Here is an 18,221-nt window from a genome sequence, read left to right as displayed (position 1 = left end):
GAGCTGTGTGTATCTAGCGCATTATGAGCAGAGCTATGTATATCTAGCGCACTATGAGCAGAGCTATGTGTATCTAGCACACTATGAGCAGAGCTATGTATATCTAGCACACTATGAGCAGAGCTATGTATATCTAGCGCATTATGAGCAGAGCTATGTATATCTAGCGCATTATGAGCAGAGCTATGTGTATCTAGCACACTATGAGCAGAGCTAAAGGATGGGGAAGCAGAGCTAAAGAATGGGGAGCAGAGCTATGTGTATCTAGCGCATTATGAGCAGAGCTAAAGGATGGGGAGCAGAGCTATGTGTATCTAGCGCATTATGAGCAGAGCTATGTGTATCTAGCGCACTATGAGCAGAGCTATGTGTATCTAGCGCATTATGAGCAGAGCTATGTGTATCTAGCGCATTATGAGCAGAGCTATGTGTATCTAGCGCACTATGAGCAGAGCTATGTGTATCTAGCGCACTATGAGCAGAGCTATGTGTATCTAGCGCACTATGAGCAGAGCTATGTGTATCTAGCGCATTATGAGCAGAGCTATGTGTATCTAGCACACTATGAGCAGAGCTAAAGGATGTGGAGCAGAGCTAAAAGATGGGGAGCAGAGGTGTATATCTAGCGCATTAGGAGTTGAGCTATAGGATAGGGAGCAGAGCTATGTGTATCTAGCACATTATGAACAGAGCTATAGGATGGCGAGCAGGTCTGTGTGTATTTAGCGCATTATGAGCGGAGCTATAGGATGGGGAGTAGAGCTATGTGTATCTAGTGCATTATGAGCGGAGCTATAGGATGGGGAGTAGAGCTATGTGTATCTAGCACATTATGAGCGGAGCTATAGGATGGCGAGCAGGTCTGTGTGTATTTAGCGCATTATGAGCGGAGCTATAGGATGGGGAGTAGAGCTATGTGTATCTAGTGCATTATGAGCGGAGCTATAGGATGGGGAGTAGAGCTATGTGTATCTAGTGCATTATGAGCGGAGCTACAGGATAGGGAGCAGAGCTATGTGTATCTAGCGCATTATGAGCAGAGCTATGTATATCTAGCGCACTATGAGCAGAGCTATGTATATCTAGCGCACTATGAGCAGAGCTAAAGGATGGGGAGCAGAGCTGTGTGTATCTAGTGCATTATGAGCAGAGCTATGTGTATCTAGCACACTATGAGCAGAGCTATGTGTATCTAGCGCACTATGAGCAGAGCTAAAGGATGGGGAGCAGAGCTGTGTGTATCTAGCACATTATGAGCAGAGCTAAAGGATGGGGAGCAGAGCTGTGTGTATCTAGCGCATTATGAGCAGAGCTGTGTGTATCTAGGACATTATGAGCAGAGCTGTGTGTATCTAGGACATTATGAGCAGAGCTGTGTGTATCTAGCGCACTATGAGCAGAGCTGTGTGTATCTAGCGCACTATGAGCAGAGCTGTGTGTGTGTGTGTATCTAGCGCACTATGAGCAGAGCTGTGTGTATCTAGCGCACTATGAGCAGAGCTGTGTGTATCTAGCGCACTATGAGCAGAGCTATAGGATGGGGAGCAGAGCTATGTGTATCTAGCGCACTATGAGCAGAGCTGTGTGTATCTAGCGCACTATGAGCAGAGCTGTGTGTATCTAGCGCACTATGAGCAGAGCTGTGTGTATCTAGCGCACTATGAGCAGAGCTATAGGATGGGGAGCAGAGCTATGTGTATCTAGCGCACTATGAGCAGAGCTAAAGGATGGGGAGCAGAGCTATGTGTATCTAGCGCACTATGAGCAGAGCTACAGGATAGGGAGCAGGTCTGTGTGTATCTAGCGCATTATGAGCAGAGCTAAAGGATGGGGAGCAGAACTATGTGTATCTAGCGCATTATGAGCAGAGCTATGTGTATCTAGCGCATTATGAGCAGAGCTATGTGTATCTAGCGCATTATGAGCAGAGCTATGTGTATCTAGCACACTATGAGCAGAGCTAAGGGATGTGGAGCAGAGCTAAAGGATGGGGAGCAGAGGTGTATATCTAGCGCACTATGAGCAGAGCTAAAGGATGGGGAGCAGAGCTATGTGTATCTAGCGCACTATGAGCAGAGCTAAAGGATGGGGAGCAGAGCTGTGTGTATCTAGCGCATTATGAGCAGAGCTATGTATATCTAGCGCACTATGAGCAGAGCTGTGTGTATCTAGCGCATTATGAGCAGAGCTGTGTGTATCTAGGACATTATGAGCAGAGCTGTGTGTATCTAGGACATTATGAGCAGAGCTGTGTGTATCTAGCGCACTATGAGCAGAGCTGTGTGTATCTAGCGCACTATGAGCAGAGCTGTGTGTATCTAGCGCACTATGAGCAGAGCTGTGTGTGTGTATCTAGCGCACTATGAGCAGAGCTGTGTGTGTGTATCTAGCGCACTATGAGCAGAGCTGTGTGTATCTAGCGCACTATGAGCAGAGCTGTGTGTATCTAGCGCACTATGAGCAGAGCTGTGTGTATCTAGCGCACTATGAGCAGAGCTATAGGATGGGGAGCAGAGCTATGTGTATCTAGCGCACTATGAGCAGAGCTGTGTGTATCTAGCGCACTATGAGCAGAGCTGTGTGTATCTAGCGCACTATGAGCAGAGCTGTGTGTATCTAGCGCACTATGAGCAGAGCTATAGGATGGGGAGCAGAGCTATGTGTATCTAGCGCACTATGAGCAGAGCTAAAGGATGGGGAGCAGAGCTATGTGTATCTAGCGCACTATGAGCAGAGCTACAGGATAGGGAGCAGGTCTGTGTGTATCTAGCGCATTATGAGCAGAGCTAAAGGATGGGGAGCAGAACTATGTGTATCTAGCGCATTATGAGCAGAGCTATGTGTATCTAGCGCATTATGAGCAGAGCTATGTGTATCTAGCGCATTATGAGCAGAGCTATGTGTATCTAGCACACTATGAGCAGAGCTAAGGGATGTGGAGCAGAGCTAAAGGATGGGGAGCAGAGGTGTATATCTAGCGCACTATGAGCAGAGCTAAAGGATGGGGAGCAGAGCTGTGTGTATCTAGCGCACTATGAGCAGAGCTATGTGTATCTAGCGCACTATGAGCAGAGCTGTGTATATCTAGCGCACTATGAGCAGAGCTGTGTGTATCTAGCGCACTATGAGCAGAGCTGTGTGTATCTAGCGCACTATGAGCAGAGCTGTGTGTATCTAGCGCACTATGAGCAGAGCTGTGTGTATCTAGCGCACTATGAGCAGAGCTGTGTGTATCTAGCGCACTATGAGCAGAGCTGTGTGTATCTAGCGCACTATGAGCAGAGCTGTGTGTATCTAGCGCACTATGAGCAGAGCTGTGTGTATCTAGCGCACTATGAGCAGAGCTGTGTGTATCTAGCGCATTATGAGCAGAGCTATGTGTATCTAGCGCACTATGAGCAGAGCTGTGTGTATCTAGCGCACTATGAGCAGAGCTGTGTGTATCTAGCGCACTATGAGCAGAGCTGTGTGTATCTAGCGCACTATGAGCAGAGCTGTGTGTATCTAGCGCACTATGAGCAGAGCTGTGTGTATCTAGCGCACTATGAGCAGAGCTGTGTGTATCTAGCGCACTATGAGCAGAGCTGTGTGTATCTAGCGCACTATGAGCAGAGCTGTGTGTATCTAGCGCACTATGAGCAGAGCTGTGTGTATCTAGCGCACTATGAGCAGAGCTGTGTGTATCTAGCGCACTATGAGCAGAGCTGTGTGTATCTAGCGCACTATGAGCAGAGCTGTGTGTATCTAGCGCACTATGAGCAGAGCTGTGTGTATCTAGCGCACTATGAGCAGAGCTGTGTGTATCTAGCGCACTATGAGCAGAGCTGTGTGTATCTAGCGCACTATGAGCAGAGCTGTGTGTATCTAGCGCACTATGAGCAGAGCTGTGTGTATCTAGCGCACTATGAGCAGAGCTGTGTGTATCTAGCGCACTATGAGCAGAGCTGTGTGTATCTAGCGCACTATGAGCAGAGCTGTGTGTATCTAGCGCACTATGAGCAGAGCTGTGTGTATCTAGCGCACTATGAGCAGAGCTGTGTGTATCTAGCGCACTATGAGCAGAGCTGTGTGTATCTAGCGCACTATGAGCAGAGCTGTGTGTATCTAGCGCACTATGAGCAGAGCTGTGTGTATCTAGCGCACTATGAGCAGAGCTGTGTGTATCTAGCGCACTATGAGCAGAGCTGTGTGTATCTAGCGCACTATGAGCAGAGCTGTGTGTATCTAGCGCACTATGAGCAGAGCTGTGTGTATCTAGCGCACTATGAGCAGAGCTGTGTGTATCTAGCGCACTATGAGCAGAGCTGTGTGTATCTAGCGCACTATGAGCAGAGCTGTGTGTATCTAGCGCACTATGAGCAGAGCTGTGTGTATCTAGCGCACTATGAGCAGAGCTGTGTGTATCTAGCGCACTATGAGCAGAGCTGTGTGTATCTAGCGCACTATGAGCAGAGCTATAGGATGGGGAGCAGAGCTATGTGTATCTAGCGCACTATGAGCAGAGCTAAAGGATGGGGAGCAGAGCTATGTGTATCTAGCGCACTATGAGCAGAGCTACACGATAGGGAGCAGGTCTGTGTGTATCTAGCGCATTATGAGCGGAGCTATAGGATGGCGACCAGGTCTGTGTGTATCTAGCGCACTATGAGCAGAGCTATAGGATGGCGAGCAGGTCTGTGTGTATCTAGCGCATTATGAGCGGAGCTATAGGATGGCGAGCAGGTCTGTGTGTATCTAGCGCATTATAAGCGGAGCTATAGGATGGCGAGCAGGTCTCTGTGTATCTAGCGCATTATAAGCGGAGCTATAGGATGGCGAGCAGGTCTCTGTGTATCTAGCGCATTATGAGCAGAGCTATAGGATGGGGAGCAGAGCTATGTGTATCTAGCGCATTATGAGCAGAGCTATAGGATGGCGAGCAGGTCTGTGTGTATCTAGCGCATTATGAGCAGAGCTATAGGATGGGGAGCAGAGCTATGTGTATCTAGCGCATTATGAGCAGAGCTAAAGGATGGGGAGCAGGTCTGTGTGTATCTAGCGCATTATGAGCAGAGCTGTGTGTATCTAGCACACTATGAGCAGAGCTAAAGGATGGGGAAGCAGAGCTAAAGAATGGGGAGCAGAGCTATGTGTATCTAGCGCATTATGAGCAGAGCTAAAGGATGGGGAGCAGAGCTATGTGTATCTAGCGCATTATGAGCAGAGCTATGTGTATCTAGCGCACTATGAGCAGAGCTATGTGTATCTAGCGCATTATGAGCAGAGCTATGTGTATCTAGCACACTATGAGCAGAGCTAAAGGATGTGGAGCAGAGCTAAAGGATGGGGAGCAGAGGTGTATATCTAGCGCATTAGGAGTTGAGCTATAGGATAGGGAGCAGAGCTATGTGTATCTAGCACATTATGAACAGAGCTATAGGATGGAGAGCAGGTCTGTGTGTATTTAGCGCATTATGAGCGGAGCTATAGGATGGGGAGTAGAGCTATGTGTATCTAGTGCATTATGAGCGGAGCTATAGGATGGGGAGTAGAGCTATGTGTATCTAGTGCATTATGAGTGGAGCTATAGGATTGGGAGTAGAGCTATGTGTATCTAGTGCATTATGAGTGGAGCTATAGGATTGGGAGTAGAGCTATGTGTATCTAGTGCATTATGAGCGGAGCTACAGGATAGGGAGCAGAGCTATGTGTATCTAGCGCATTATGAGCAGAGCTATGTATATCTAGCGCACTATGAGCAGAGCTATGTATATCTAGCGCACTATGAGCAGAGCTAAAGGATGGGGAGCAGAGCTGTGTGTATCTAGTGCATTATGAGCAGAGCTATGTGTATCTAGCACACTATGAGCAGAGCTATGTGTATCTAGCACACTATGAGCAGAGCTAAAGGATGGGGAGCAGAGCTGTGTGTATCTAGCACATTATGAGCAGAGCTAAAGGATGGGGAGCAGAGCTATAGGATGGGGAGCAGAGCTGTGTATATCTAGCGCACTATGAGCAGAGCTATGTGTATCTAGCACATTATGAGCAGAGCTATGTATATCTAGCGCACTATGAGCAGAGCTATGTATATCTAGCGCACTATGAGCAGAGCTATGTGTATCTAGCACACTATGAGCAGAGCTATGTATATCTAGCGCACTATGAGCAGAGCTATGTATATCTAGCACATTATGAGCAGAGCTATGTATATCTAGCGCACTATGAGCAGAGCTATGTATATCTAGCACATTATGAGCAGAGCTATGTATATCTAGCGCATTATGAGCAGAGCCATGTATATCTAGCGCATTATGAGCAGAGCTGTGTGTATCTAGCACATTATGAGCAGAGCTGTGTGTATCTAGGACATTATGAGCAGAGCTGTGTGTATCTAGGACATTATGAGCAGAGCTGTGTGTATCTAGGACATTATGAGCAGAGCTGTGTGTATCTAGCGCACTATGAGCAGAGCTGTGTGTATCTAGCGCACTATGAGCAGAGCTGTGTGTATCTAGCGCAATATGAGCAGAGCTATAGGATGGGGAGCAGAGCTGTGTGTATCTAGCGCACTATGAACAGAGCTATGTGTATCTAGCGCACTATGAGCAGAGCTACAGGATAGGGAGCAGGTCTGTGTGTATCTAGCGCACTATGAGCAGAGCTAAAGGATGGGGAGCAGAGCTATGTGTATCTAGCGCACTATGAGCAGAGCTACAGGATAGGGAGCAGGTCTGTGTGTATCTAGTGCATTATGAGCGGAGCTATAGGATGGCGAGCAGGTCTGTGTGTATCTAGCGCACTATGAGCAGAGCTATAGGATGGCGAGCAGGTCTGTGTGTATCTAGCGCATTATGAGCGGAGCTATAGGATGGCGAGCAGGTCTGTGTGTATCTAGCGCACTATGAGCAGAGCTATAGGATGGCGAGCAGGTCTGTGTATATCTAGCGCATTATGAGCGGACCTATAGGATGGCGAGCAGGTCTGTGTGTATCTAGCGCATTATGAGCGGAGCTATAGGATGGCGAGCAGGTCTGTGCGTATCTAGCGCATTATGAGCGGAGCTATAGGATGGCGAGCAGGTCTGTGCGTATCTAGCGCATTATGAGCGGAGCTATAGGATGGCGAGCAGGTCTGTGCGTATCTAGCGCATTATGAGCGGAGCTATAGGATGGCGAGCAGGTCTGTGCGTATCTAGCGCATTATGAGCGGAGCTATAGGATGGCGAGCAGGTCTGTGTATATCTAGCGCATTATGAGCAGAGCTATAGGATGGGGAGCAGAGCTATGTGTATCTAGCGCATTATGAGCAGAGCTATAGGATGGGGAGCAGAGCTATGTGTAACTAGCACACTATGAGCAGAGCTAAAGAATGGGGAGCAGAGCTATGTGTATCTAGCGCATTATGAGCAGAGCTAAAGGATGGGGAGCAGAGCTATGTGTAACTAGCGCATTATGAGCAGAGCTATAGGATGGGGAGCAGAGCTATGTGTATCTAGCGCATTATGAGCAGAGCTATGTATATCTAGCGCATTATGAGCAGAGCCATGTGTATCTAGCGCATTATGAGCAGAGCTATGTGTATCTAGCGCATTATGAGCAGAGCCATGTGTATCTAGCGCATTATGAGCAGAGCTATGTGTATCTAGTGCATTATGAGCAGAGCTGTGTGTATCTAGCGCATTATGAGCAGAGCTATGTATATCTAGCGCATTATGAGCAGAGCTATGTATATCTAGCACATTATGAGCAGAGCTGTGTGTATCTAGCACATTATGAGCAGAGCTGTGTGTATCTAGCACATTATGAGCAGAGCTGTGTGTATCTAGCACATTATGAGCAGAGCTATGTATATCTAGCGCATTATGAGCAGAGCTATGTATATCTAGCGCATTAGGATTTGAGCTACAGGATAGAGAGCAGAGCTATGTATATCTAGCGCATTATGAGCAGAGCTATGTATATCTAGCGCATTATGAGCAGAGCTGTGTGTATCTAGCACATTATGAGCAGAGCTGTGTGTATCTAGCACATTATGAGCAGAGCTATGTATATCTAGCACATTATGAGCAGAGCTGTGTGTATCTAGCACATTATGAGCAGAGCTGTGTGTATCTAGCACATTATGAGCAGAGCTGTGCGTATCTAGCGCATTATGAGCGGAGCTATAGGATGGCGAGCAGGTCTGTGCGTATCTAGCGCATTATGAGCGGAGCTATAGGATGGCGAGCAGGTCTGTGCGTATCTAGCGCATTATGAGCGGAGCTATAGGATGGCGAGCAGGTCTGTGCGTATCTAGCGCATTATGAGCTGAGCTATAGGATGGGGAGCAGGTCTGTGTGTATCTAGCGCATTAAGAGCGGAGCTATAGGATGGCGAGCAGGTCTGTGTGTATCTAGCGCATTAAGAGCGGAGCTATAGGATGGCGAGCAGGTCTGTGTGTATCTAGCGCATTAAGAGCGGAGCTATAGGATGGCGAGCAGGTCTGTGTGTATCTAGCGCATTATGAGCTGAGCTATAGGATGGGGAGCAGGTCTGTGTGTATCTAGCGCATTATGAGCTGAGCTATAGGATGGCGATCAGGTCTGTGTGTATCTAGCGCATTATGAGCGGAGCTATAGGATGGCGAGCAGGTCTGTGTGTATCTAGCGCATTATGAGCTGAGCTATAGGATGGCGACCAGTTCTGTGTGTATCTAGGGCATTATGAGTGGAGAAGGTCTGTGTGTATCTATCGCATTATGAGCGGAGCTATAGGATGGCGAGCAGGTCTGTGTGTGTATCTAGGGCATTATGAGTGGAGAAGGTCTGTGTGTATCCAGCCCATTATGAGTTGAACTACAGGATAGGGAGCAGAGCCCTCACTTACCTGACCCACAGCATATAAACACTCATCTGAAGTTAGCACCTTGAAAAAGAAAACTTAAATTACATTTCTGTATATCTGCAGATCCGTCATGAAGCTGAACAAGCATCTTGTAAAGTCAACATTCAATGTGAACTCTCCAGCTCAATTTGTGCATCAAACTTCTGGCATTTATACTGTATTGTGCAGTTCCATACAACACCTCACCTGACCAATCCGATTCTCCCAGCCCATTCGTTGTAAGCCAGCAGCCGCCAAAATTATAGCACTGAAATCCTCTTGATCATCTAGCTTTTTAAGGCGCGTGTTCAAGTTACCACGCTGGAGTGGTAAGGCGTCAAGGTTTAAACAAAACAAGTATACAGAATATCTACACTCCCACTGTAAATACATTGAAACCTACAAACACCACTATGTGCTGACAACACCTCTACTCCCCTAAATCCTATAAAGCGTAGGGAAATAAAAAGTATCCTCAAATCCAGAATAGTTACCAGTATTACAGAAAGAGCAACATACACAGGTCCCAAGTATTTTTATACAATATCCTAAATACAAAACCATTTAAAGGGACACTGAACCCACATTTTTTCTTTTGTGATTCAGATAGAGCATGCAATTTTAAGCAACTTTCTAATTTACTCCTATTATCAATTTTCTTCGTTCTTGTGCTATCTTTATTTGAAAAAAAGGCATCTAGACTTCTTTTTTTGGTTAAGACTCTGGACAGCCCTTTTATTGGTGGATGAATGTATCCACCAATCAGCAAGAACAACCCAGGTTGTTCACCAAAAATGGGCCGGCATCTAAACTTACATTCTTGCATTTCAAATAAAGATACCAAGAGAATTAAGAACATTTGATAATAGGAGTAAATTAGAAAGTTGCTTAAAAATGTAATTCTCTATCTGAATCACAAAAGAAAAATTTTGGGTTCAGTGTCCCTTTAAATGTGTGTGAAACAGAATAGAATAAAGTGAGAAAGAAGTGTAGAGGGAATACAGCTGTTCTTTAAAGTGAATGTAAATTTTGTTGCTAAAGTACTCGGTTTTTAAAAATTCGATTAAAAACAGGGGCACTTTAATTCATCAAAATTTACATTTCACTTGTGCTGTGAAAAAACAAAAACAAAACTTACCTTTTAATCTTGACAGCAGCTCCAGCTTCCTCCACCTGGGTCTAAAATGATGAATCCTGCTTCCTCCAATCACGGCATTGAATCAGACACTGATTCCCACGGGGCGGAAGCCGTGATTGGAGGATGACCTATCCATCATTTCTGACATCAGAAATGGCTTGCGACGACCGGAGGAAGCTGGAGCTGCTGTGAAGATTAAAAGGTAAGTATTTTTTTCACAACAGGAGTGAAATGTAAATTTTGATGAATTAAAGTGCCCCTGTTTTTAATCGAATTTTTAAAAAACATAAAAGCATAAAAATTTACATTCACTTTAAAGGGACACAAACACATTTCATGCACCTCCCTCTAATCATGGGTGCTGCCATTATGGAACCTAGGTTACAACGCAGGTATCTGAAGGAGAATTGCTGCACATATACAAACAGGTCAGCTCTAGAATATAGTGAAATACATATTTCAACATGGCGGCACCCATGACTAGAGGGAGGCGGTGAATAATCTGAATACTAAGCTTATAAAATGTATTTAGTGTTTAATGTCCATTTAAGTAGTAAATTAGAAAAATGTTTTAGGTATTAAAAAAAAAAAAAAAAAAAATGTACCTTTCTGCCTCAAAAGATACCCTGCAGGTGGCAAGCTAAGAAGCTGGGAGCTAGCAGCCGATTGGTGGCTGCCCATATATCCCTCTTGTAATTGGCTTAATGATGTGTTCAGCTAGCTACTAGTAGTGCACTGCTGCTCCTTCAACAAAGAATGCCAAGAGAATGAAGCAAAACTAATAATAGAAGTAAATTGGAAAGTTATTTAAAAACATAAATGCATGCTCTATCTGAATCCCGAAATCAAATTTGGGGTTTCATTACCGATTAGTTGTAGAGCGCCAAACAGATTCCGCAGCGCTATATATGCCTATGTTCCCACAATCAGCTATATGAACTGTGCACACAGTCATGTTGGCATCTGTAATAAGTAAACCCTGAGATAGTCAGCCTAGCTGAGCTTTAGGGAACATGCAAGGTCTAATTTGCCTTTAGTGGGGTCTCACATAATTGTTTCTTGTGTAATGGATACAATATCTTTGAATTCCAAATGAGGAAATTTTTTCTTGAGCTGAGCAGCTCTCCGAAGAGAGCTTGTTCCGATGACACTGTGTGGCACAGAAAAGGAGAAAATCAACAAAAAAGGACATGTCTGAAAAAGAGGCCATGCTTAAAACAACTTTACTAAATTATAAAACAATGAGTAGAGACTGTGCAAAAATCTGAAGAAAGATGTAGGTTCAAGTCTTAAGCTGTGCCAAGACTGGACCTGGCACCAAGATTTGTGACCCTTCGATGCCCTTATCTTCCTTCCACTACACTGCCGTTTTAATTTTAAAAAGCAGTAACATAATTTGAATTGCACAAAACATAATTTGAATTGTAGCTGCAATGCGCATATATAGCTACACATGATTCAAAATACAATTCCCATAATGAGATACAATTCAAAATGTGATACCAGAGGTAACAGAATATGAAAGTACACAACTGATTAATTTGTGATAAAGCATTAACTCATTGCTGCAAGCTTTTTTTCCGCAGTAGCAATTTAATTGTACATGTCTGTCTGTTCTAATCAATTCACTGTTGGATGTACATGTCTGGCAATCAAGGGTTTAAATCACTAACGGAGTTGTAAGAGCAGTGATTGTATCTCCATTCCCAGTGAGTGTGAGTAGTTAAAACAGCAATGTTTTAGGTCTTCTGACAAAGGTTGTTTCGGTTTGAACTGGGAAGCTCCTAAATATTTATTTATTATTGTTGTGAAAAATGCTGTCAAACTATAACATTTTGACTGTCTGTATGGAATATGCAGTGACTCCAAATGATTTCCACGTTGTAAGAACCAAATACACAGGGTTTTTGACACTTTCCATTAGTTTACTAATCCCAGACTAGTAAGAAATTGCAGCAGAAGAGTTAGAAATCAAGCTCTTTCCCATAATTAAAGGGGACATACAAAGTCAAATTAACAGTAGTGCATTTCAAATTTGACTGGAAGCATCTTTGGATTCTGGGAAACAAATCACATATTCTGTGCTAACTTTTCAAGTGTATATGGCTCCTCTAACATTCACAGGTAAGTCACATGCACCCATGCTCTGAGTGCACTGCTGTGCATTTTAAAGGAACATAGTACTCAAATCTGAATTGCAAACAAGTCATTTTATTCTGAATAGTAGCAGTTTTGCAATACTTTGCATCCGTGTTCATTATTTAACAGCTTTTGCTGTGCACAGAGCATACAAACACCATGCGTGCTGAGAGAATATATATTGCATCAGCAATGTTTGCGTCAGAGCTAACAAACACACGTCAATGTCGTCTTTTGAGGCTGAAATTAGGGTGTATGGGGCATAACTAATTAGAAGCATTTTTGTTAATATATGGGTAGTGGGAAAAAATGCTTAATTTTAAAAGAGAAATGCACATGAGTATTTTGAGTATTCAGTGGACTAGAAACTGTTTAACCCGACTGCTAAAATTAGTGATGTGTTTCCACCACTGTATATATCATGAAAACTGGGGGGAGAAATCAGGCTCTTACATTTTTGGCTTGACACATGCATTTTAAACAAATGTATCCAGCGCTCTTTTTATCAAACCTCCCACAGAATGTATAATTAGAAAAAAAAAAAAAATGCAGTGTGTCCTAAACTAAAGCCAGTGCTGGTCTCACCTCTTCTCAGGCAGAGAGTTCAGAGTCTTTCCGAAGTGTTTTGGATGAAAGACAACAGCATCGTATGGATTCTCCCGTCTGCGGAGAGATGAATGCATGTCAGTCTGCATATACATTAAGGCATTGCTGTACGCTGTGCACACACAAACTGATGAATATGCTGTTTCCTATGTAAACACACACAAGATCTAAAACTACTCCCTATGCACGCGCACGCACAGATTAGAGCTAAGCTACTCCCTACACGCACACATATCTAGTATGTGCATGCATAGGGAGTAGCTTATATCTAGTATGTGCATGCATAGGGAGTAGCTTATATCTAGTATGTGCGTGCATAGGGAGTAGCTTATATCTAGTATGTGCGTGCATAGGGAGTAGCTTATATCTAGTATGTGCGTGCATAGGGAGTAGCTTATATCTAGTATGTGCGTGCATAGGGAGTAGCTTATATCTAGTATGTGCGTGCATAGGGAGTAGCTTATATCTAGTATGTGCGTGCAGAGGGAGTAGCTTATATCTAGTATGTGCGTGCATAGGGAGTAGCTTATATCTAGTATGTGCGTGCATAGGGAGTAGCTTATATCTAGTATGTGCGTGCATAGGGAGTAGCTTATATCTAGTATGTGCGTGCATAGGGAGTAGCTTATATCTAGTATGTGCGTATAGAGTAGCTTATATCTAGTGTGTGCGCATAGTGAGTTGCTTATATCTAGTGTGTGTGTGCGCGCGCAAAGGGAGTAGCTTTATATCCGTGTGTGTGTGTGAGCATAGGGAGTAGCTTATATCCCTGTGTGTGGGCATAGGGAGTAGTTTATATTTATGTGTAAGTGTGTGTGTGCGCATAGGGAGTAGCTTATATCTAGTGTGTGTGTGTGTGTGTGTGTGTATATATATATATAGGGAGTAGCTTATATCTAGTGTGTGTGCGTGCGTATAGGGAGTAGCTTATATCTAGTGTGTGTGCGTGCGTATAGGGAGTAGCTTATATCTAGTATGTGCGTATAGGGAGTAGCTTATATCTAGTATGTGCGTATAGGGAGTAGCTTATATCTAGTATGTGCGTATAGGGAGTAGCTTATATCTAGTATGTGCGTATAGGGAGTAGCTTATATCTAGTATGTGCGTATAGGGAGTAGCTTATATCTAGTATGTGCGTATAGGGAGTAGCTTATATCTAGTATGTGCGTATAGGGAGTAGCTTATACTAGATATAAGCTACTCCCTATACGCACATACTAGATATAAGCTACTCCCTATACGCAAATACTAGATATAAGCTACTCCCTACACACACACACTAGATATAAGCTACTCCCTATGCGCACATACTAGATATAAGCTACTCCCTATGCGCGCACACACTAGATATAAGCTACTCCCTATACACACACACACTATATACAAGCTACTCCCTATACACACACACACTATATACAAGCTACTCCCTATGTGCACATACTAGATATAAGCAACTCCCTATGCGCACACACTAGATATAAGCAACTCCCTATGCGTACACACTAGATATAAGCTACTCTATACACACACACACATCTAAGCTACTCCCTATGCACAAGATATAAGCTACTCCCAATACACACATACTAGATATAAGATACTCCAATACACACATACTAGATATAAGCTACTCCCAATACACACATACTAGATATAAGATACTCCAATACACACATACTAGATATAAGCTACTCCAATACACACATACTAGATATAAGATACTCCAATACACACATACTAGATATAAGCTACTCCCAATACACACATACTAGATATAAGATACTCCAATACACACATACTAGATATAAGCTACTCCCTATACGCACATACTAGATATAAGCTACTCCCAATACGTACATACTAGATATAAGCTACTCCCAATACGCACATACTAGATATAAGCTACTCCCAATACACACACACTAGATATAAGCTACTCCCTATGCACACACTAGATATAAGCTACTCCCTATGCACGCACACACACTAGATATAAGCTACTCCCTATGTGCACATACTATATACAAGCTACTCCCTATGTGCACATACTATATACAAGCTACTCCCTATGCGAACACACTAGATATAAGCTACTCCCTATGCGCACACACTAGATATAAGCTACTCTATACACACACACAGATCTAAGCTAATCCCTATGCACACATACTAGATATAAGCTACTCCCAATACACACATACTAGATATAAGCTACTCCAATACACACATACTAGATATAAGCTACTCCAATACACACATACTAGATATAAGCTACTCCCTATACGCACACACTAGATATAAGCTACTCCCTATGCGCACACACTAGATATAAGCTAGTCTATACACACACACACACACACTAGATATAAGCTACTCCCTATGCGCACACACTAGATATAAGCTACTCCCTATGCGCACACACTAGATATAAGCTACTCCCTATGCGCACACACTAGATATAAGCTACTCCCTATGCGCACACACTAGATATAAGCTACTCCCTATGCGCACACACTAGATATAAGCTAGTCTATACACACACACACACACAGATCTAAGCTACTCCCTATGCACACATACTAGATATAAGCTACTCGATATGGACACACACACACAGGATACACTGCTAAGTAGACACAACAACCTTATATAGCTCCACAGGTACAGTCCAGTACTTCTGCTCTCTGTTCACTTTATAACCCCCACCCTTCCTTACTTGCACACTGCACCAATAGTGAATCCAGGAGGTAGAGATGTTGGTAAATCTTTTAAGGAATGCACCACAAAGTCAACCCTATAAAAACAGGAATAATTAGGAACAGGAATCCACTCTAAGCAATCACACAATACATGTCAGTATCACATAAAGAGCAGATTGCACAACTTAAATCCCCACCCAGTTATCACAAACCGCCTCCTTTACACCCAGTATTGTTCCGTTCTTACTCATTTCTCTCTAGTGCATTCTCCAGTTCCTTAGTGAATAGGCTCTTCTCTCCAATCTGATGACAACAAAAAGGTCAGAAATGAGGATCTTCCGCTCACTTCTCTATATTACATCATTTCATACAGTAGGACACCCGTGCTTATGATACATAGCAATGCCCCAAAGCCCTTTTTCAACACATAAGTGCTCCGTTCTTCAGTCACAGCACAGCTTTGTCCCACTCAGGCACAGCACAGAGTTTGTCTTCAGCAGTACAAGACAATGCTGCCCCCCAAACACACCACAAAACAGACAGGACACAAAGTATTTCCCACTGAGACATGGCACAGCTCTCGTGTCACAAACCACAAAACAGACCCCACTGAGACATGGCACAGCTCTCATGTCACACACCACAAAACAGACATGGCACAGCTCTCGTGTCACACACCACAAAACAGACCCCACTGAGACATGGCACAGCTCTCATGTCACACACCACAAAACAGACATGGCACAGCTCTCGTGTCACACACCACAAAACAGACCCCACTGAGACATGGCACAGCTCTCATGTCACACACCACAAAACAGACAGGACACAAAGTATTTCCCACTGAGACATGGCACAGCTCTCGTGTCACACACACCACAAAACAGACCCCACTGAGACATGGCACAGCTCTCATGTCACACACCACAAAACAGACATGGCACAGCTCTCGTGTCACACACCACAAAACAGACCCCACTGAGACATGGCACAGCTCTCATGTCACACACCACAAAACAGACAGGACACAAAGTATTTCCCACTGAGACATGGCACAGCTCTCGTGTCACACACACCACAAAACAGACCCCACTGAGACATGGCACAGCTCTCGTGTCACACACACCACAAAACAGACCCCACTGAGACATGGCACAGCTCTCGTGTCACACACACCACAAAAAACAGACCCCACTGAGACATGGCACAGCTCTCGTGTCACACACACCACAAAAAACAGACCCCACTGAGACATGGCACAGCTCTCGTGTCACACACACCACAAAAAACAGACCCCACTGAGACATGGCACAGCTCTCGTGTCACACACACCACAAAAAACAGACCCCACTGAGACATGGCACAGCTCTCGTGTCACACACACCACAAAAAACAGACCCCACTGAGACATGGCACAGCTCTCGTGTCACACACACACCACAAAAAACAGACCCCACTGAGACATGGCACAGCTCTCGTGTCACACACACACCACAAAAAACAGACCCCACTGAGACATGGCACAGCTCTCGTGTCACACACACACCACAAAAAACAGACCCCACTGAGACATGGCACAGCTCTCGTGTCACACACACACCACAAAACAGACCCCACTGAGACATGGCACAGCTCTCGTGTCACACACACACCACAAAACAGACCCCACTGAGACATGGCACAGCTCTCGTGTCACACACACCACAAAACAGACCCCACTGAGACATGGCACAGCTCTCGTGTCACACACCACACAAAACAGACCCCACTGAGACATGGCACAGCTCTCGTGTCACACACCACAAAACAGACCCCACTGAGACATGGCACAGCTCTCGTGTCACACACCACAAAACAGACCCCACTGAGACATGGCACAGCTCTCGTGTCACACACCACAAAGCAGACATGACACAAAGTATTTCCCACTGAGACATGGCACAGCTCTCATGTCACACACACCACAGGACAGTGCTCAAACACGCATATAAAAAAAGAGGTGCTCTGCATATGCAGATAGGGTGACAAGAAACCTATAACAAGGATACACTGATCCTGCCAGTACTGACCTTAGAGAGAGCAGTGTCTAGAATTTTATCCCCTGTAGTGGACATGGCAACTAGGAAGAAAACAAAATATTCAAACTGAGACTGATGTACAAATCCTAGACTCTGAAGGATGTAGCAATATACTGTTTAATAGAGTGGGGAAAAGGAAGAGAGAGAGAAAACAAAGACAGAGGGAGGGACAGAGGTGGAAAGGGAGAGGAAGTAAAAAAAAAGGGAGAAAGACTCGAGGGAAGACTAATAAGTGAATAGTAGTAGAATAAAAAACAGAGGGGCAGAGAGTTATTAGTGATCACTGATGTGACAGTTTCCAGGTGTCTCTCATGGCCTCGTCTCCTACCAATTTCGAAATGAGCAGCTTGGAACTTCTTGCTCAGCATTTCCACAACGCTGTCTGTCTGTATGCGAGCCAACTGCAGGAGATAAAGAAGATGGCTTACTGAACATACTTCCCATTACCACCCCTCAGTGTTACACCCTGCTACTCATGTAGCACTGCTATATACACAGCTCTGTCATTGTATAGCCAGCATATGTACAGCCAACCCTGCTACTCATGTAGCACTGCTATATACACAGCTCTGTCATCGCATAGCCAGCATATGTACAGCCAACCCTGCTACTCATGTAGCACTGCTATATACACAGCTCTGTCATTGCATAGCCAGCATATGTACAGCCAACCCTGCTACTCGTGTAGAACTGCTATATACACAGCTCTGTCATTGTA

General features: G+C 44.4%; 1 protein-coding gene across 3 annotated transcripts in view; it reads right to left on the bottom strand.

The window, feature by feature from the left end:
• HMBS (hydroxymethylbilane synthase) overlaps nucleotides 1-18,221 on the bottom strand; it is an 89,320-nt gene that overhangs the window by 32,442 nt on the left and 38,657 nt on the right. For all 3 annotated transcript variants that reach the window (XM_053691345.1, XM_053691347.1, XM_053691346.1), the window contains exons 3-10: nucleotides 17,832-17,904; nucleotides 17,495-17,544; nucleotides 15,673-15,728; nucleotides 15,443-15,520; nucleotides 12,706-12,783; nucleotides 11,056-11,131; nucleotides 9,051-9,164; nucleotides 8,847-8,885 (exon numbers count right to left, since the gene is read on the bottom strand). In XM_053691345.1, the coding sequence (XP_053547320.1) occupies nucleotides 8,847-8,885; nucleotides 9,051-9,164; nucleotides 11,056-11,131; nucleotides 12,706-12,783; nucleotides 15,443-15,520; nucleotides 15,673-15,728; nucleotides 17,495-17,544; nucleotides 17,832-17,904 (564 nt within the window). The remainder of the gene's footprint in view (nucleotides 1-8,846; nucleotides 8,886-9,050; nucleotides 9,165-11,055; nucleotides 11,132-12,705; nucleotides 12,784-15,442; nucleotides 15,521-15,672; nucleotides 15,729-17,494; nucleotides 17,545-17,831; nucleotides 17,905-18,221) is intronic.

The sequence above is a fragment of the Bombina bombina genome, chromosome 8, assembly GCF_027579735.1.
Source record: "Bombina bombina isolate aBomBom1 chromosome 8, aBomBom1.pri, whole genome shotgun sequence".
Taxonomy (NCBI): Eukaryota; Metazoa; Chordata; class Amphibia; order Anura; family Bombinatoridae; genus Bombina; species Bombina bombina.
This window is presented reverse-complemented; position numbering and strand designations above follow the sequence as displayed.